This window comes from Asterias rubens, chromosome 9, assembly GCF_902459465.1.
Source record: "Asterias rubens chromosome 9, eAstRub1.3, whole genome shotgun sequence".
Classification (NCBI taxonomy): domain Eukaryota; kingdom Metazoa; phylum Echinodermata; class Asteroidea; order Forcipulatida; family Asteriidae; genus Asterias; species Asterias rubens.
In genome coordinates this window covers 13,010,309-13,028,906 of record NC_047070.1, presented here as the reverse complement: position 1 = coordinate 13,028,906, position 18,598 = coordinate 13,010,309, and the positions used below count along the sequence as shown (strand labels likewise).

Below are 18,598 nucleotides of genomic sequence, written 5' to 3'. Positions count from 1 at the left end.
TTGGTTTCATGTATTGGTTTAAATCTTCAAAACATAGCTCCAGAGTACATTCCAGGAAAATACTGAAGATTGAATCACCTTGAGCATCACTGAGAAACATATTATTATGATAGGGGTAATGTGTTCCTGATTCTTGATTTATTACAGAAACAAATTGTATTTAAAGTAAAATAAATTGTTTATTTTGTTACCCCAGGAACAAGACCGCTTGCCCAAGGTTCAGGACCAGAGCCCGACCTTACTGAATGTGCCCAACTTCAGGCCAAGATCATCCAGTCTTACTCCTTATGGTTATGATGATGATGTTGGTGTGAGGAGTCGTTCTGGATCATTTGGTACTCCGATTCCGTCTCCATTGGCTCTGTCAGATTATGAAGACAGTTTGGATGAGGTGAGTGGAAACCACTCAAAGGAAATATTACACTGGTTTCTCCTTAACACGAGCAGAGTATACTGTTGGAAACATCAAGACCACACCGGCTCTTTTCAGAGCCAACACCTACAAAAGAGATTTACCCGTCGTTGTAACAGCAAGCTTAATATTTATTGATAAATAGTTTCTTCCTATTGTTTCATTTCATTTTTCCTGGTTGTGAAGCCAAACACTCTTAAAAAAGCAGCTTCTTCACTGTATTAGCCAAGAACTCATTGGGGAAAGACACAGAGAAATATTTCAGGGAAAACACACGCAGTCAAGTAGGGACTGATAACCAAATCCACACAGTGCTCTGGCAGGATTCGAACTGGGGGCCTAGTGGTGGAAGGTGAGGAAAGATACCACTACGCCAACCCAACTGCCTACACCAAACGACCGTTTTTGCATTTGAGGAATCAATGAGTCTACAGAACTAGAAAAACACAGAGTACACAACTGCCTATCATACTTTTGTGAAATGCAAAACTAAAACAATGTTCAAGCCTTAAACTTTGCCCTAGACCGACACCTTATATTCATCATGCATTTTTGGGGTGAAATCAAATGGCTTCTAATCGCAAGTTGTCGCAACTCTCTCAGTATGTGACTCTGAGTAGGTAATAAGAGAAGAAATAGCTAAGTGATATTGTGAATTATATTTGCCTACAGGTTAGTGTTGATGAAATGATGGATGGACTAGCAACTAAGCAGTTAGTTGATGCCAAACAAGTGGAGAAGTTATTGCAACAGGTCAGTACAAATGCCAAACAATATTTGTAAGAGAGAAAACAATGTGTTCCTCTCCCATTCCATAGATGCTAAGCCATTTTAGTGGTCGCGGTTTTGAGATATCGCCAAGAATCCAGAGTGAATATGTCCATGCAGGAAGAACAATTCCTACATGTACCAGGAATACACAATTTGATAAACATTACAGACAGTAACGCTCCTCAGATTCAAATTTTCGGCATAGAAACTTGTTATCTTTTTACATAACCACATTACTTCAAAGTGAAATGTTTCTCAAATGCTTTGTGCTATAGAAAGCTGATGTACTTCTTACCAAAAGTTTTTATTGCAATTAATTGTAAGAGTGAAATTTCCAAACATTTATCTTCCCTTCAATTACTATTGAATTTTTTCTCCTGTGGTTAGAATAAGGAACTTGATGATCGATGCACCAAGCTACAGTGGCAGTTACAAGACAGCAAAGATCAGAGTGAACTTTTAGAATTTCGCATTCTGGAACTTGAAGAAGAAGAGGAGAATTTTTCATCAACACCAACGCCTCAGTCTACCGCTGAAAACAACCAGGTAATTGACAATAGCACACTAGTCAAAGTATATGAGTTTTAAGTTATAAAAATTGATGTAATAAGTAATAATAGTAATAAAGACTTATGGTGCGTACATATCAACCCTGCTGGGTGTTCAAGGCGCAGTACAATATAAAAATAAACCCTCAGTCTCCTGCACGTGAGTGCAGCGCGCCACTATCAAACCAATGCATCCAAGCATGACTGCGTAAAAATAGCTTTGCTACAACAGTTCCAGTTGCTCAGGCCTCTGGTTAAGCCGCTGAGTGTTCGCTTCATGTACAAATACAGCCATATATTCTTGTAAAGTTCAAAGAACTGACTTGAGATATTTCATCACAGTTTTTTCCATTACAATAAGTCCAATGACCTTTTTTGAGATACGGCGGACACAATGCTACAACACTATTAGGTTTGGGTAAATTTGTCTGTTTACACCCGAACCAAAGAGTACACTCCTATCATGTCCGCCATACCTCAAAAGGCTTATTGATGAGGCATCTGGTTTTGCAGTTGATTATTCACTTCATTTAATACATGCATATGTTCTTGTCGGGTTTCAAAGAGTATTAATTCGGTTTTCTTTCCTGTATAGCAATTATTTCCTTTTGCTCCTGCGTAGCTTACCATTTTTTTTTTATTCATAATCGTTATATCACTGGCACAATCCCATCCTTTAATAAATCTGATGAAACAAAGGCAACTGTTTGCATGCATATGAGCAGAGTGAAGGAGCAGGAAAAATGCACTTCTTATTATTGAGTGCTTTATCACATCAAATTTGATAATAATTGTATCATTGAGAGCGAGTTGATATATTTTCCCTGATATATTTAGCTGTCTCTATAAATGTCCTACAATGTATAACTTGATTTCAGAGAGTACTTTCATTGGAAGGTCTGGTCCTGGAAAAAGATTCATTGATACAATATTTACAGCAAGAGGTGGATTCCCAGAGGGAGTGTGTCCAGCAGATGGAAGACACACATGAACAGGTAAGGGGTTTGTCTGTTAAGCTTGCATGCTATTTGGATGGAAGATTAATTGCCAGTTACCACTGCAATGTATTTTTTTCTGCAATTTTTTATACTAGTCTTGCTTTGCATGTTTAAAAAAGGCTTGTTCTTGTATAGAACTGGGCCCAATTTCATGACTCTGCTAGCCGTAAGCAAATAATTGGCACTTGTGGAAGCAGGAGGTTTCTGTGCTTATGTCAAGCGTATTTAACGGGTTAGCGGGGCATTTTGGCTTGTGTGTGTGTGTACTCCATGTTACTAGGCCTTCTCTGCTTACACACAGCTAGTGCAGAAACTTGGCGCTTCCATGCAGGCGGAGAATGGAGATCAAAAGTGCAGAATTCGGCAGTAAGCAGAGCAATGTTATTGGGTCCAGATTTACTAAATTAACAACCAAGTTCACTTGACCCCAACATGTCTATTTATTATCTTATTTCATTTGCTTCCGATCCAGCTATGACAGGTAAAGTTTATTGATTTTTCCTCCAGTCTTGCGTATTTGATTTGATTTTTTCATTTTAGTTGGGTCCAAGTTTCATTTCGGGATTCTGTCCATCTCACTGGAAGGCGTTTCGATGCAGATTATGTAGAAACTTTACGGTAGCCTAATTTTATTTAAGAATTAGTGAAGCTTAATGCAAATTAATACTTTTAAATTAATATAAACTTTGCACTGCATGAAGTTGGTTGCTTTGAATTTTGTTTTTGCACTTATAGTTATTATAGGATTTTTTTTCTCCATTTTTCTTTATACCCAAAATGTTTATTGAACTGACTTAAATTTTTGACACATCACATTGATTTGAAAACTTTGATATTTTCATACTTGCAAAAACCCTCCCTTGTGTTCGCTGGTGTTTAATGGGTTGTACACTTTAACACAGTCAGAACATCCACACTTGCTTTGGGGCCAGTCACTATAGCACAGTCAGACCATCCACACTTGCTTTGGGGCCAGTCACTATAGCACAGTCAGACCATCCACACTTGCTTTGGGGCCAGTCACTATAGCACAGTCAGACCATCCACACTTGCTTTGGGGCCAGTCACTATAGCACAGTCAGAACATCCACACTTGCTTTGGGGCCAGTCACTATAGCACAGTCAGAACATCCACACTTGCTTTGGGGCCAGTCACTATAGCACAGTCAGACCATCCACACTTGCTTTGGGGCCAGTCACTATAGCACAGTCAGAACATCCACACTTGCTTTGGGGCCAGTAACTATAGCACAGTCAGAACATCCACACTTGCTTTGGGGCCAGTCACTATAGCACAGTCAGACCATCCACACTTGCTTTGGGGCCAGTCATTATAGCACAGTCGGACCATCCACACTTGCTTTGGAGCCAGTCACTATAGCACAGTCAGAACATCCACACTTGCTTTGGGGACTAGTCACTATTGTAAAGTCAAATCATCTACATTTGCTTTGGGCCAGTCACTATAGCACAGTCAGACCATCCACAATTGCCTTATAGGGCCAGTCACTATTGCACAGTCAGACCATCCACATTTGCCTTATAGGGCCAGTCACTTAGCAGTCTGACCATCCACATTTGCTTTGGGCCAGTGCTAATGCACAGTCAGACCATCCACATTTGCTTTGGGCCAGTCACTATAGCAGTCAGACCACCCACTATTGTCTTGGGGCCAGTCACTATACATGTAGCACAGTCAGACCATCCACATTTGCTTTGGGACCAGTCACTATAGCAGTCAGACCACCCACTATTGTCTTGGGGCCAGTCACTATACATGTAGCACAGTCAGACCATCCACATTTGCTTTGGGACCAGTCACTATAGCAGTCAGACCATCCACTATTGCCTTTGGGCCAGTCTCTCCACGAAAATCAGACACATCTTAGAACAATGTTGTGTTGTTACATTTTGATTAAATTATTAATAATAATTGGTTTACAAGGTGCTGTGGCGCAACTATACAGCCTATCAAACCAGGAACACCAGGGTGATCCCCCTTCTCTTTTCAATGAGTGCATTGGGTTCTTTTTCTTACAACTCACGGGACAAACAGCTATAAGTCCCATCCGAAGGACCAGGCATTTTGGTTAAGCGTCATGACTGGGACTCGAACACTAGAGATTGAGTCCAGTGCTTTTAACTGTAGGTCACGACACACCTTTAAATTATACTGAAGGCAGTTTTTTGCATAGATGTTCCATATTATCTATTAGAAAAATTAAAGACTCTGTGCATGGGTTGCAGTGCTTTTCATAAAATTATTTAGAAATTATGATCAATTAATTTTGTTTTTTACGGTTTATTGTAACATCTATAGACGATATGACCTATGCGTTTACATTCAAACCGCCCTCTGTTGACAGAACACTGTATACGTCATGTTTCGCCGGGCAAAAAGACACGTAGTCATGGTAAGATTGCATACACTTTCTAGCTGGCTGCCAAAACACAAAGGTTTTGCCCGGCGATGTGCGCGCGAATCATATTATGGTTTTCAAGTGACGTCAGAGGTCACTCGTCTATTGTGTATTGTATTATGCTAACCTAACATTGCTATTAATGCCAATTGATTCCCACCAGCTTAAAAGTATGCACAACTTACAGAAATTGACCAATGAGGATTCACCGTCCTTACTTCGCCAGCTGCAATTGGCTAAGATGGTAAACTGATTAGCATAATTGTGTGAAACCATCCGATTCTTGTCATCTCATTGGTTGTGTTCTTGTTTCTGTTCTGGCTTCCCATAACCTCCTTATTTAAAATTGGACTCAAACTTGTATGCTTTAGTAAATTGTCTGTTCTCTCGGCAAACTTTTTGCAGTTATCATTGATCACTAAGGTATCTTATTAAAACATTTATTCCTCTATGGTCATATGCTTGAATTGCATGATCACAAGTGGGTGCTACTTAGTAGTTAAATTCTAAATTAATATTCATAAATACCCAGTCATAAAGACATCGTCGCCAACTCTTTTATTCAAAAGAAAAGGCATTAAAAGACATGACTTGATCAATTCTGTTTGACAATCTTATCGATGTCTCAACTCATTCCCCTGTCTTTCTTCTTTGTAGACCCCAGTTTGAATCCTCCCAGAACTAGTTTGACAATCTTATCAATGTCTCTACACATTCCCTAGTCTTGGTGCAAGACGTTTCTCGTTTCCTTTTCACGCACACCGCGGCCAATTCACCGACAGCGCGCGCACCGACTCACCTGACTTTTAGTCCACTCACCGCCCCGGAGAATTGTCTTGGTCCGTTTGCATGTTTGAGTTATGTGACCTCACATACATATTCACCGTGTGGGTCAACAAAATACTACTTACACGCACAACTGGAAACAGATTAGCGGGCCAGCCTGGTAACTTGCATGATATGCACCCGTGTCGAGTGAAAGCCTCGCTGCATCATGCTACGGCGGAAACCCGGGGAAATACACACCATCTGCGTTTTGTTGCACATGCAAAGGCGATCACTGATCTTTATGTTATTAATTAGAGATCAGCGGTTGCGATCGATCGATAGAGGGAAGAAATTGTCAGTCAATGAAAAAATACTATAACAATATTGCTGACGGCATCGGCAAGACTCGAGGAGTCGAGTGTTTTATTTGCAGATGAAAGAACTTGTAACTTGTATGGGTATATTTGCACATTATTTCGAAAATAAAGAAAGATATCCTGCATGGCTATCGGCACTTAAAGCACAGTTTTGGGCGAAGAGATCACAATCGTTCGCCAAAATTGTCTTCCATGAATACCTTGTTAACAATGTCACGTCTAATTGTGGCCAAGTGCGTGGGATGCAAAGGATGTCTGACATGTAGTACATGTACCTTCTTGTACACATGCACACAGTACACAACCAAATGACAACGTGGTGTTGTGGCTGGGCTTCTTATCTTCGCGAAGACGTGTCAAATTACTCATAGGCTTAGATATTTAATGGTGGTCGACCACCGGTTGATTTTGACCAAGCTATGTGAGTATGATACGGAAGTTTCGTATGTACATTGTGTTAGTTTTTTTTGCGTAAAATGTACTTTCAGGCACAGTATAATTATTTTTACCTACAAAGTTGCCCTTTGGACTAAGACTAAAGATTTTAAATCCCATGTTCGTGTACATCGATCTATTTTTGTAAGCTCTGTTGCTAAACATCCTTGTTCATAACATTTTTAGATTCCATTCCCCTCAATTAATTGCACTTACAAAAATTCTCAAAATCTTCCCCAAAATGTATTTTAGGGCAAACTAAAATTCGCACATCGTTCAGAAGCAATCATGTTTACCAAAATTAAAAGACGAACGTAAATATACAAGCCCTACACACCAACTAACATACGAGGAAGCCTAGCTGTTTCTGGTTGCGTTGCACCGAAGACGTACAGATACCAGACTGTGGGAAATTATGCTGATACTGCTACGTCAGAGTTATGCAGGCCCAGCGCAGCATGGCATGATTGGAATGTGCTCGGAATTTCCCGAGCGATCAGCAAACGGACCAAGACGTTTCTCCGGCGCGGTGAGTGGACTAAAGTCAGGTGAGTCGATGCGCGCGCTGTCGGTGAATTGGCCGCGGTGTGCGTGAAAGGGAAACGAGAAACGTCTTGCACCAAGACTACACATTCCCCTGTCTTTCATCTTTCTGGACCCCAGTTTATATCTTCCCAAATCTAAGTTGACCACCATCTCATCTTCTGTCAGTGGTATTTTTGTTTGCCTTTGTTTGACAGGGCTAGTTGCTTTCGGAGGGCGTCCTCGATTCATAAACTGAATTAATCAAATTGCTGTTGCTCTTTTTTCTTTTTGTAATTTACTGAAGAGCAACATCTTTTGAAAGATTTCCTTATTAGATTGTCTTTAGGAAATATATGTTGACCTCAGCTTGTTACTTAAAACATAGAATTCATTCCCACAACCACAGCCGAATCTCATGGAAATGTGCAAAACAATTTGCTAAACAGAAAAAGAAAAAAAAAATTCTTTGGTGATCATTTGCATGCTCTATTTTCAATAGTGAACGTTCAGCAAAGTTCTCAGCCTAATAAGTAGGTGTGTAAAATTAGGTCCTGGTTTGTGGTTTGTCTGGATTGTTCATGATTTGTATCCAAATAATTTATGTCCAAACAATGTGATCAATTATTGGAACTCACTCAACGTCATTGAAGTTAATGACGACCCAAGTCCTTTCTACCTCCTGCCTTGAGTTTAATCAGGACAGTTATTTTCAGAACAAATTATTTTCGGAAATAGCAAAAAAATAAAAATAGATGTAATTTGAGATCGAGATCGAGACTTTCGTGATTTTTCAGCTGTTGTAAATTTACATCACATAGTTAGGAAACAATTTTATAGTTAGTAAATACAAAGTAAACAGTGTCTGAGCTTCCTCCATGGTCTGAAGTAGAGATGTAGACTGTCAATATTGAGATAAAATTAAACTGATAAAACCCTATTTATTTGCCGTGAGGAGTTGGTTTGTTAAGCTTGTAAGATAGTGGATGAAGATTATACATGAATGATGTAACTCAACTCAAAAAGAGGTAGAAATTAAAGCTCAATAAAGCTGTGTCAATGAGCTATTCCATTTAACTGTCTTTATACAGAAAGGGTTTTTGTCTCTTTAAAGATTATAACTTAATGCGAAGTATAGATCAATTAATTGTGTGTTACGTTTGCACCAAAATGTAACAAAGAAATGTGACAGAAAAAAAGTTGTTTGGAGTTGTTAAAGTTCAGGCAGTTGACAATTAAATACCTGTAAAGCACATTACCAGACTAATATTAAGCACAATACCCAGGTACTTCCAGTCATACCTGTGTACAAGGCCACCATTGTCATTCAAATCAGAGCTTAGTGAATAATGCACCCTCTCTCCAAACCCCTCTTAACAGTCTGCTTGTGTGTTTATAGGTTATTGATCCAGTCTATCACAGGAATTTGGTGATTACAGTCAATAGTCAATAGGAAGTTTTAGTGGTGGACTGTGCTTCTGTGAATAGGCTACACAGGGGGGTGTTTGGTGTGTGTAGACTGGCTTGTTGTTTGTTGACATGCTGCTAACTACTGACCTTACTGGATTAAGGGGAAGGCATATTTGAACTTATTGTGGTACTTGTTTTATGAGGGGTGACCTATTTGTTACAGGCCCAGGTAAAAACTATTACATCTGATGTAATGATGAGGAATTACATGTTTTGGACTGGATAGTGAATATTATCTTGCAAGCTGAATATATAGGATAGTTGTAGTGATGATACTATGTTGATAATGGAAGGCCAGCATGACATGGTAGCTATTTAATGTAAGTATTTCATAACTGCTTGAATTTGAAGCTCTACTTTTTTTGGTTGGATCATAGAGGGGTGGCATTCTACCTCCATACATGGAGTTTTTTTTCTTCCTCCATGTCATCTTCATGATTTAACAGATAATGCCGATAACTAAACTATTTGAAGTCTAAGTAGGATTTGAAACTTTGCATGGTAGAAGTTTAACTAAAGGAGAGAATTGTCTACTTTGTATGCTGGCTTCTTGTCTCAAATTTACAAGTACGTAGACTTCATCCTTGGTATGTAGACTTCATCCTTGGTACGTAGACTTCATCCTTTGTATGTAGACTTCATCATTGGTTGATGGAAATCCAAGTTGGTGTTCCTAAACAATCGAGAACAAATATGAATCATGTTTGTGTTGAGGAATTATTGATTAATCAGTTGGCCTTTAGTTGGTGTCTGCGATTCCTGCCGTTTAGTATTTGATCTATGACTTTGTTGATCTAGCTGCAGTCAGAACGGTATAGGTCAGATGTGCAGTGTTTGTCTTAATACATGTGTGTGTGTACCTGTTTTCTTTACCACTATTCAGTTAACAACATCTAAAGGTCATTTTAGTTATTCGTTAAATTAAGTTGATACTTATTGCATTGATCTTTATTAGGTTTGGTTACCCTTATGTACGCCAATGTGTGTTAGCACTGTAAACTCAGTACGCGCCCAAGTTCTGCGAAACCAAATCACAAGCATATTACTTGGGGGGATTTCAAACCCATGACCTTTGCAATTCTGGAGCAGTGTCTTACCAACTAGACCACCAAGAATGCTCGGTACTGCAAAGATTTTTATAGATATTACATGTACATATTAGATGTTTTATTTTGCCACATTGACAAATGTCATTTTAAGTATTGTAATGTGTTGTTTAATATACACTGCATTATTCATTGGTAGTGAAAGTCACAAGTCAAGCTATAGAATGACCGTATTTACGATTCATATTTGTTTAGTGCTGGTTTCTTTCCCTCCCTTTTACTTCTACGTCTGTGGACCCCAGTTTAAATCCTGCTTCAAAAGAGTCAATAATACAAAATTTATATTATTTAAATTTCTTCACTGCTCACATAACTTTCTAAAAACATTATTAACTGCTTATAAGAAGTCATTAATTTTCTTTGTCTCTCGTATTTATCTCACATCTTCCCTAAAGCTCTGTATTCAAATCATCCTTTGACTTTAAAATCAACAAAAGCATGTGCACTTGCTGGGGATATTCATTTATTTTGTTTTCTCAGCTTGCTTCTGTTTGATTTGTAAACCAGTAATGTTTAAGTTCATAAACTTGTAGTGGACATGTACATGTAAGGATCACCATTTTGCCCCAATTGTACAATGTACATAAATATTGCCGCCACAAAAAATGAGCAGGAATTTATGTTCAGATTTATTGGAGCATCAGGTTCGCTTAGTGGTTTCTTTCCCTGCCTCTCACCTCTGTGGACCCGCGTTCCAATCCAACGTCAGCCCAGAGCCTTGCATGGGGATTGGGTTTTCAGTCCCTACCTAATTGTTCTCCGGCGGTTTTCCTCCCATATTTATTTAAAACTGAACATTCTTCTTGTTTCCTATCCATCCTTCTACTGGCACTTCCCGTTAGATTTACAGCGAAATAAACAAATACAATTTTAATGCTTAAAGCAATTGTGAGCGAATATGAAGCAGAAAACACAAATAATCTTATGCACTAATTTTCAATCTCGGCGCAAGGGAATTTGCTTCGCTTTCTCGATTCTCTTGAAGTACAATGATAAATCAGACTTGGACTGAAGTGTTTTTTCGTCAAGTTGGAAAATAAACATTGTGTCTAGTATCTGATCATATGAAACTTGTTGACAAAGAGCCAGCAAAGCCCCAACTTAATTTGATTTCATGTCTTTTTTAACTTTAGCGAGTTGCTGATCTGGAGCGGACGGAGGCACATCTTAATACCCGCATCCATGAGCTAGAGGATCAATTAGCTCATCTTCAAGAAGATATCCATCTTGGACTAGCTGAGAGGAACAGAGAGAGGGTTGAGTTAGAAGCAGAGATTTCATCTCTTCAGGAGACTACAGAGGGATTGCAGAGTGATCAAGCTCAAGTCGCTGATAGATTGAAGTCAGCTGAGGAGTGCAGACAGTCTTGGCTGTGAGTACAGACATGTCATCAGGGTCCCATTTCATAGAGCTATTTAAGCTTAAATACGCTATTCAGAATAAGGTTACCAGCGAAACTACCATGTCACAAGTACAATTTGTGACTGGTATCCTGTTCATTTCTGCTTAGCAGGAAGTTGCAAAGCAATGTTTTCTGCTTGAGCAGTTCAATGAAAGAAGGTACAATTTCATATGGCTGCTTAAGCAGCAAATATAACTTAACACACTTGTGCTAAGAAGAAATGAGCAGGATACGGGTCACAAATTGTACATGTGAGTTTGGTAGTTTGGCTGGTAATCTTCTTCTGGTAAGCAGAATTTTGTTGTGCATAGCTGCTTTTTGTGCTTAAAAGCAGACTTTGTGAAATGTGGCCCACATTGCAGTACAAAGTTTTTGATTTATCAATTCAACAGTAAAATCCAAGCCTCAAGTTTGGGAAGATTTCTTAGTTATAAAATGGAAAGAATCTTGTTGGTTGACACAAATAGCTTAACCCAATTTAGTTACAAAAGAAATGTAGAATGATGCATTATTTTGTTTTGAAATTTCAGGAGCCAATGTCAAAACTAAAATTAAACATGTATTTTCCAATTAAAGAATGTTTGGACGATTGTCCTTGGGAAAAAAACACATTGAAATTGTTCAGGTGGAAAATTGCATTTAATTTTGTTTTTTTCCCCCATTGAACCTACATATGTGTGTAAGCACTGTACACTCAGTACTCTCCCGAATTCTGTGGAAAAAATCTCAGGCATATTACTTGGGTGGGACTCCAACCCCTGACCTTTGCCATTTAGAGCAGTGTCATACCAACTAGACCACCGCGATTGCCCAGTAGCTAGAGGCAGTTCGAATCCTATATATGTTAAGTTATTTGTTATGGTCTCAGTTAATTTTTCACAGTCAAGATTCACTGGAATATTATACAAGCTACAACGCTTCTTAACAGTGTTGGTATTTAAGTAAAATCAAATTGTGATGTTGCACCAGAATTCTTACATACAAGCTCAAAGACACTTTACAAAAGATAGTTTTACATGTGCAAACAAAATTATGTATAAAGAACTGTAATAATTCATACCATCTTACCTTCACATATTTTCAGGGAAGAAGAGGAGAAACTCCAGAAGAAATTAAAGAAGAAAGAGCTGACAGAAACTAGCTACAAAAAGCAGATTGAAAAACTGAAGTCTGAGTTATTGGCATCGCAGGAAATGACATCTCTGGAGGGGTTAGTTGCACCACACGCAAGCAACAACACAAATGGTAATAATAACAGTGGTAACATGGAGGAATCACAAGATATTAGTTTGCTGCAGCAGAAGATCAAAGAACTTGAACTTGTTAAAGAGTCGCTTGAGGCAAAGCTGAAAGATGTTGAAGAGCTGGTTCTCAACAGCGACTTTGCGAGTGAGGAAACTCTTAGAGAGAAGATTGCAGAGTTGGAGCAGTCCAACAAACTGCTGAACAGACAATTAAAACAAGCGCAGGCGTCTGATGTGGACAAGAAGGATAATGTAGAGCGGGCAGCAGCTGAAGCCAGACACACAGAGAAGGAGTTTCAGGGCAGGATCAAGGAACTGCAACAGTCGGAGCAAAATCTGCTGGACAGAGTTGCTCAGCTGGAGACGCAGGATAACGCTTGGAAGTCACAGGTGGACTCCCTTCAAGATAGGATTCAAGACTTGGAAGGATTGCGATTAGAATTAAAGGGAAAGTTGGAGCAGGCAGAGGAACACATAGAGGAGCTTCAGGTGGCTGAGAAGTTTGCTCGGGATGAATTAAGTGCCTCCCATGGAGCTTCCTCGATTCTTGGGGAAAGTTTGGGACTGATGGGAGAGTTTGGAGAGCTAGGAGCTTTGCCAGAAGAAGAGTATAGCGCTTATGAAGAAGATGATGTGGAAGACACTGCTCCTCAACCAGGAGGAGAGAGTGCATCCCAAGACCCTGGATTACAGGATAATAGTCATGGAGTTAAGGAGGCAGAATCAGACATGCACAGTAAAATTGCAGAATTAGAAAAGTCTGAAGTTGAACTTATGGAGAAGGTACAGTCTTTAGAACAGGTGAACCTGGAACTTACTGACCTGTGTCAGGATTTACAAACCCAGGCGACCGAATTCGCAGACGAAAATGAAACCCTGAAGGAAAAGCTGCTGAATCTTGAAGAATTACAACTGCAGGTTGCTGAAACATCAATGGATCTTGACGAGAGGGAGGAGAACGAGCTGCTCAAAATAAAAGTCGAAGAGTTACAGTCGGAAATTGAGCTTTTGAAGCAGAGAATTGATGATGGATATAGAGACAGGAATGAATCTGATGCTCTACAAAAAGAGCAAGAATTAAGTGAAGAACTGGAGGTAGTAAAAGAGGAAAACTTGGAACTGTTAGACAGGCTTGAAAGTGAACACACAAAATTGCAGGAAATGAAAAGAGAATGTGAAATTTTGAAAACACAACATCAAGATGTTGACAATAGTCACATCAATAATACAATAGGTAGTGATTTATCTCCCAAAGAGCTTCAGCAAGATCTTGAAAGATGTAGATCTGAAAAAGCACAATTGGAGGAACATTTTCAGACTGAAATCAAGGAACTGAAGAGTCTTTTGGATGAACTTAAAGCAACTAAGGAAGCTCTTGAGCAGCAGCTGAAATCATCGGAAGATGAGATGGTGCATTTGGAAGAAGTTTCTGCAGAGCTTCATACAGGCCTGGAATGTAGAATCAAAGAACTTGAAGAAGAAAAAGAAGAACTGCAGAGCCATCTTGAAGCTCTAGAGGAAAATTCTCATTCTCCGGGAAGGGAAGTCAGATCAGAGGAGCAGAAAGAGCTTGAGGAAGAAAACCAGATACTTCTGTCGAGGGTTACAGATTCTGAAGAGCAATGCCAGAAGCTCAAAGAACAGGTTGAGGTGTTGGAGAAAAGGCTTCACGATGGACGTTCAAATCTTACTCTTGCTAGAAAAGACTCCATGAGGAAGTCTTTAGAGTGTGACGATTCCGCCAGAGAGCTTGCTGATCTTAAAAAAAGACTCAAAGAACTTGAGGATGTTGAATCTGATTTCTTTGACCAAGCAGAGATTCTTTCGAAAATGGAAAAAGAGCAAGAGGATTTGAAAAAACGTCTCCAAGGTTTACACAAAACTGAAGAGGAGATAATTGAGCAAAGTGCTCTTTTAGAACTGAAGAATGAAGAGCTTGAAGAAATTGAAGAACTTAATAAAGAGTTAAAAATAGATTTGGAGGAATCTGAGCAGAAAATAGCTGAGCAAAGTAACTTACTCCTGGAAATAAATAAAGAGGTAGAGGAATTAAGAGATAACACAAAACTGTTGGAAGCTGCAAAGGAAGACCTTCAAGAAAAATTGAATGTGGCGGTCAAACTCCTTGAGGAATCAAAAGGAGAGCTGCTCAACATAAAAAAGGAGTTAAGTATAGCTACTGATGAAATCTGTCAACAAAAAGAGCAGCTGGAGAAGAAAGAAGTAAGATATAGAGAAATGGAAGACATCTTGAATCAAATGGAGAAAGGAGAAGCTGAGAAACTCAAAGTGGCAGACAACATGGAACAAGAAACTTCAGTTGGTCTTTTGGAGCAAAGAATTGAAGCGCTGACTCAGCAGGAAAGGGAGTACGTTTTAAAAATAGAGGGACTTGAGGAAAGACAAGTTGCCTATGAGGGGACAATTGCTCAAGCTGATATCATCGTGTCAGAAGTACAACAGAAACTGAGTGAACAAAATGAGCTGCTGGCGGCTATAGAGCTAGAACTACAGGAAACCATTGATCAATTAGAATCTCAAAAACAAATTGTCAGAGAACTTTCTGACCAGTTGCAGCAGCAGCTGGAAGATACATCTCATGAATTGGATAAAAAGAATAAACTTCTTGAAATCGGGGAGAAAGAACTGAAGGATCTTAAAGACTCCTTGAAGGAGTGTGTGGTAGAGTGTCAAGTTAAAGAAGAAACACTGCACAAGTTGAGAGAAACTGAGGTTAATCTAACTTTGAAAGTCGAGTCTTTGGAGCTGTCAAAACGGGTGGAAACTGAAGACACAGTTACGCCAGTGATCAAAGCCAAGGTTATGGCATCACAAGAATCAACAGTTGAAGCAACAAGTTCTGCAGATGGTGTTGACTTTTTAGGAAAAAAGATCCCTGATCAAGACCTTCAAGAGAGAATCAAAGAGTTGGAGGACAGACAGAGTGTGTTTGAGGAGACACTTGCACAAGCAGAAATTGTACTGGAAGAAACCAATCAAAAATTGTGTGAGAAATCTGAGGTGTGTGATATGCAAGAAAGGGAGATGGTGGGTTTGAGAGACTCAGTGGTTGTACTTCAGGAGGATAATGTGAAATTGCAAAGTCATCTTGAGGCTGCTGATGATGAGCTGGAAAAGAAGGACCATTCCCTGAAGGAGTCTTGTAGTGAAGTGGACAATCTCAAGGAACAATTGCAAACACTGAATGAGAAAATGACATCTTCTGAAATGACATGCAATCAGCCTGAAGAAATGAAAAACTTTGAATCTGACAACAAGAAAGCTGGTTTTGAAGAAGACTTCTTTCGGGAGAAATCTGTTGAATCTCTGACGAAAAAGGTTTCAGAATTGACTGTCGAAAGGGATGAGTTGGAATGGAAAGTCAAAGCTCTTGAAGAAAGGCAAGAAGCCTTCCAGGAAACTTTGGCTCATGCTGATGTCATCATGACTGAGAGGGAGTCAGGGTTTTTAGAGAGGATTGACGAGCTTGAGAGCTCACAATCCAACCTCCAGGAAAGACTTCAGGCGGTCAATGCATCCAAGAGTTTGGTTCGTACATCTCAGAGCTCAGATGAGGATGACGATATTCAGGAGTTTTCAGTATTCACACCTAATGCTAAATTGGGTGACTTGGAAAACTTTGAGAAAAGGGCAGGTGAGGAAAAGAGTGACTTGGAGAAAAGGATTCAAGAGTTGCAATTGGAGGTAGAAGAGCTTAGAGTCTCAGAAAAGGGGCTTCTGAAAATGATAGAGGAGTACAAGATACTGGAGAATTCTCTCAGAGTGTCTAACGATGAGATGAAGGAAGAGTTAAACCTTAAAAAAGATGAGATCAAGCAGTTGGAAATTTCTCTTGAAGATGGCGGTCCCGACAACAACCTTCAGGCACAGCTGGAGGAGTTAAAGTCGGGTGTGCTGACACATGACGACACTAACTTGAAACTCATGGAAGAGATTAACACTCTAAAGGATACAATAACTGACCTGCAGGATCAGCTCCTTAGGTCACCAAATCAACAGATATCATTTGATGGGTTTGTCACACCAAAGGCAGCCGATGTAAAGACTGAATTGACAAAGCCAAAGATCATCATCTCAGAAGATAACAGTGATATCGAAAGGGAAATTCTGTTTGATCAAGACTCCCTACAGGAACAAGTAACACTGCTGGAGAGAAAACTTTGTGATGTGAACAGCCAATTGGAAAAGGTTACAGCTGCCAGAGACTCCTTACAGTTAGACTTACAAGAGAAGGAAGTCACTGTCGAGAAACTTGAGAAGGCAAATAAGTATCTACAAGATGATATCGACATCTGCTCAACACAGATGGAAGAGCTAGAACAACAACTGAGTCAGAGTTCAAAAGAAGACAGTAGGGTCACCAATTCCTCTCCAGAATCAGAGAGTCAGTCTCAACCACAGAGCATCAAGGAGCTTAAAGAGACAGTTTCTGATCTTAGAAAGAAGCTTTCTGCCAGTGAGCAGGAGAAAGTAGAGCTACAAGAACAAAATGTCAACTTAGGCAAAGGAAGAAAAGATCTGGACAACTCTGCCCATAAACTAAAAATGCAGGAACTGGAACGCTCTGTTGCCACACTTCAAAAGGAACTAGACAGCGCCAACTCTGACAGGGTGAAGACAACTAATCGTCTAACTGAGATCGTTCAGTTCAATCGAGAGATCAAGAAGGATATGAGAGACCAAGAGGAATCAGGAAAGATTCTTGAAGAGGAGAATCACCTCATGAAGCGGGAGAAGGAAATACTGAATGAAAAACTGCTGACATTTGGTGTCTGTGGGGAAGACTTGCTGAAGGAAAGGATGAAACATGAAGGTGGCAGAGTGGCTGTAGCAGAAAAGGAAACCACTGCAAAAAAAAAAGTGGTGAGTCTTTTTTGTTTTGTTTTTCAAAGAACTGAACATCAATTTATTATTTTAATTGGGAATTTTTTGTTGGACAACTCAAGATCACTGGAATGTAGATTTGGTTTTGTTCCTTCATGTAAAGCACTCTGTGTATGTGCCTTTTTATTGAAAAGAGTCCACTTGAAAATATCCTACTGGCCAGAGTTGTGTTAATGTTTTGTTCATTGGTTGTTTTGATCAATTTCATTTATTTTCTATTCAGATATTTTGAAAATTAAGACACACAATAAAAGCTGAACAAGGGCTTGCAAGGAAATACAAAAGCAAAAAAAAACACATCAAAAGTGGGGTACTAATATTTTAGTCTTCTAAGATACACCATACTTAAACCTTTAGAGACTACTAATTTCTGTATAATCATCACAAAATGCCCAGACATGCTAATATTGTTCATTTCTGTCCTACAAAATTTGTCAGTAAAAATGTCAACAGAAATAGTATGAAAAAATAATAAATGTTTGTTTTTGAGAATTTGGCATTCTACTTGTTATGTTAACATTTTACATTGGCAAATTTCACATTCAGATATGGCCTTCACTTTGACCTCCTTATGTGAACGGAAGTAGGTCAAACCTTGCAACTGCCGTGGATTGTTTTTACAAGCCGCTTGTGGCTGCTATGTTCTCTAAAGGGTTAAACAAAAACATTTGTTGAAAAAAAAGTTTTATTTTTAATATATTGTAGGCCATGATGATCTACTTGATTGGGTAGTTGGGAGTTTATTGCCCTCATAGCTCTGTGTCCAACATCATTGTGCCGCTTAAGCACAGAAAGTAGCTAAGCACAGCAACATTATACTCACCAGAATAAGATTACCAATCGATGCTGATTCTATTGCACAACTATTTCATTACTTATTATTTAACTCAAGATTATGCAAAACAAAATTAATAAAAATAAAACCCAGGCTTCGCATTCTTTAAATTTCACCCTCTGACCTGTCAGAACATTTTGTACTTAGATTCACACCTGTCTTAAAGTGGATCAGTCCATTGATATTAACATGTCTGTAATTATGATTACCATGACAATAGGATGCAACCACCTGTTTTCTTGTTTGCTGACTGGCTGTAGCCTTATTCATTATGAGCAACAATTTAATTTACACTGTTTCAGTAGCAGCTGGTTGGGCTCTAATATTAATTAGTTTTGTTTCTCAATTGACGAGGTGGACATTTTACTGAATGTATCAGTAATTT

General features: G+C 39.2%; 1 protein-coding gene across 2 annotated transcripts in view; it reads left to right on the top strand.

Moving 5' to 3' along the window:
* The window catches only part of LOC117294381, a 58,496-nt gene that overhangs the window by 20,998 nt on the left and 18,900 nt on the right, over window positions 1-18,598 (top strand). For both annotated transcript variants that reach the window (XM_033776759.1, XM_033776757.1), the window contains exons 7-12: window positions 197-391; window positions 1,085-1,165; window positions 1,571-1,729; window positions 2,610-2,726; window positions 10,961-11,199; window positions 12,314-17,357. In XM_033776759.1, the coding sequence (XP_033632650.1) occupies window positions 197-391; window positions 1,085-1,165; window positions 1,571-1,729; window positions 2,610-2,726; window positions 10,961-11,199; window positions 12,314-17,357 (5,835 nt within the window). The remainder of the gene's footprint in view (window positions 1-196; window positions 392-1,084; window positions 1,166-1,570; window positions 1,730-2,609; window positions 2,727-10,960; window positions 11,200-12,313; window positions 17,358-18,598) is intronic.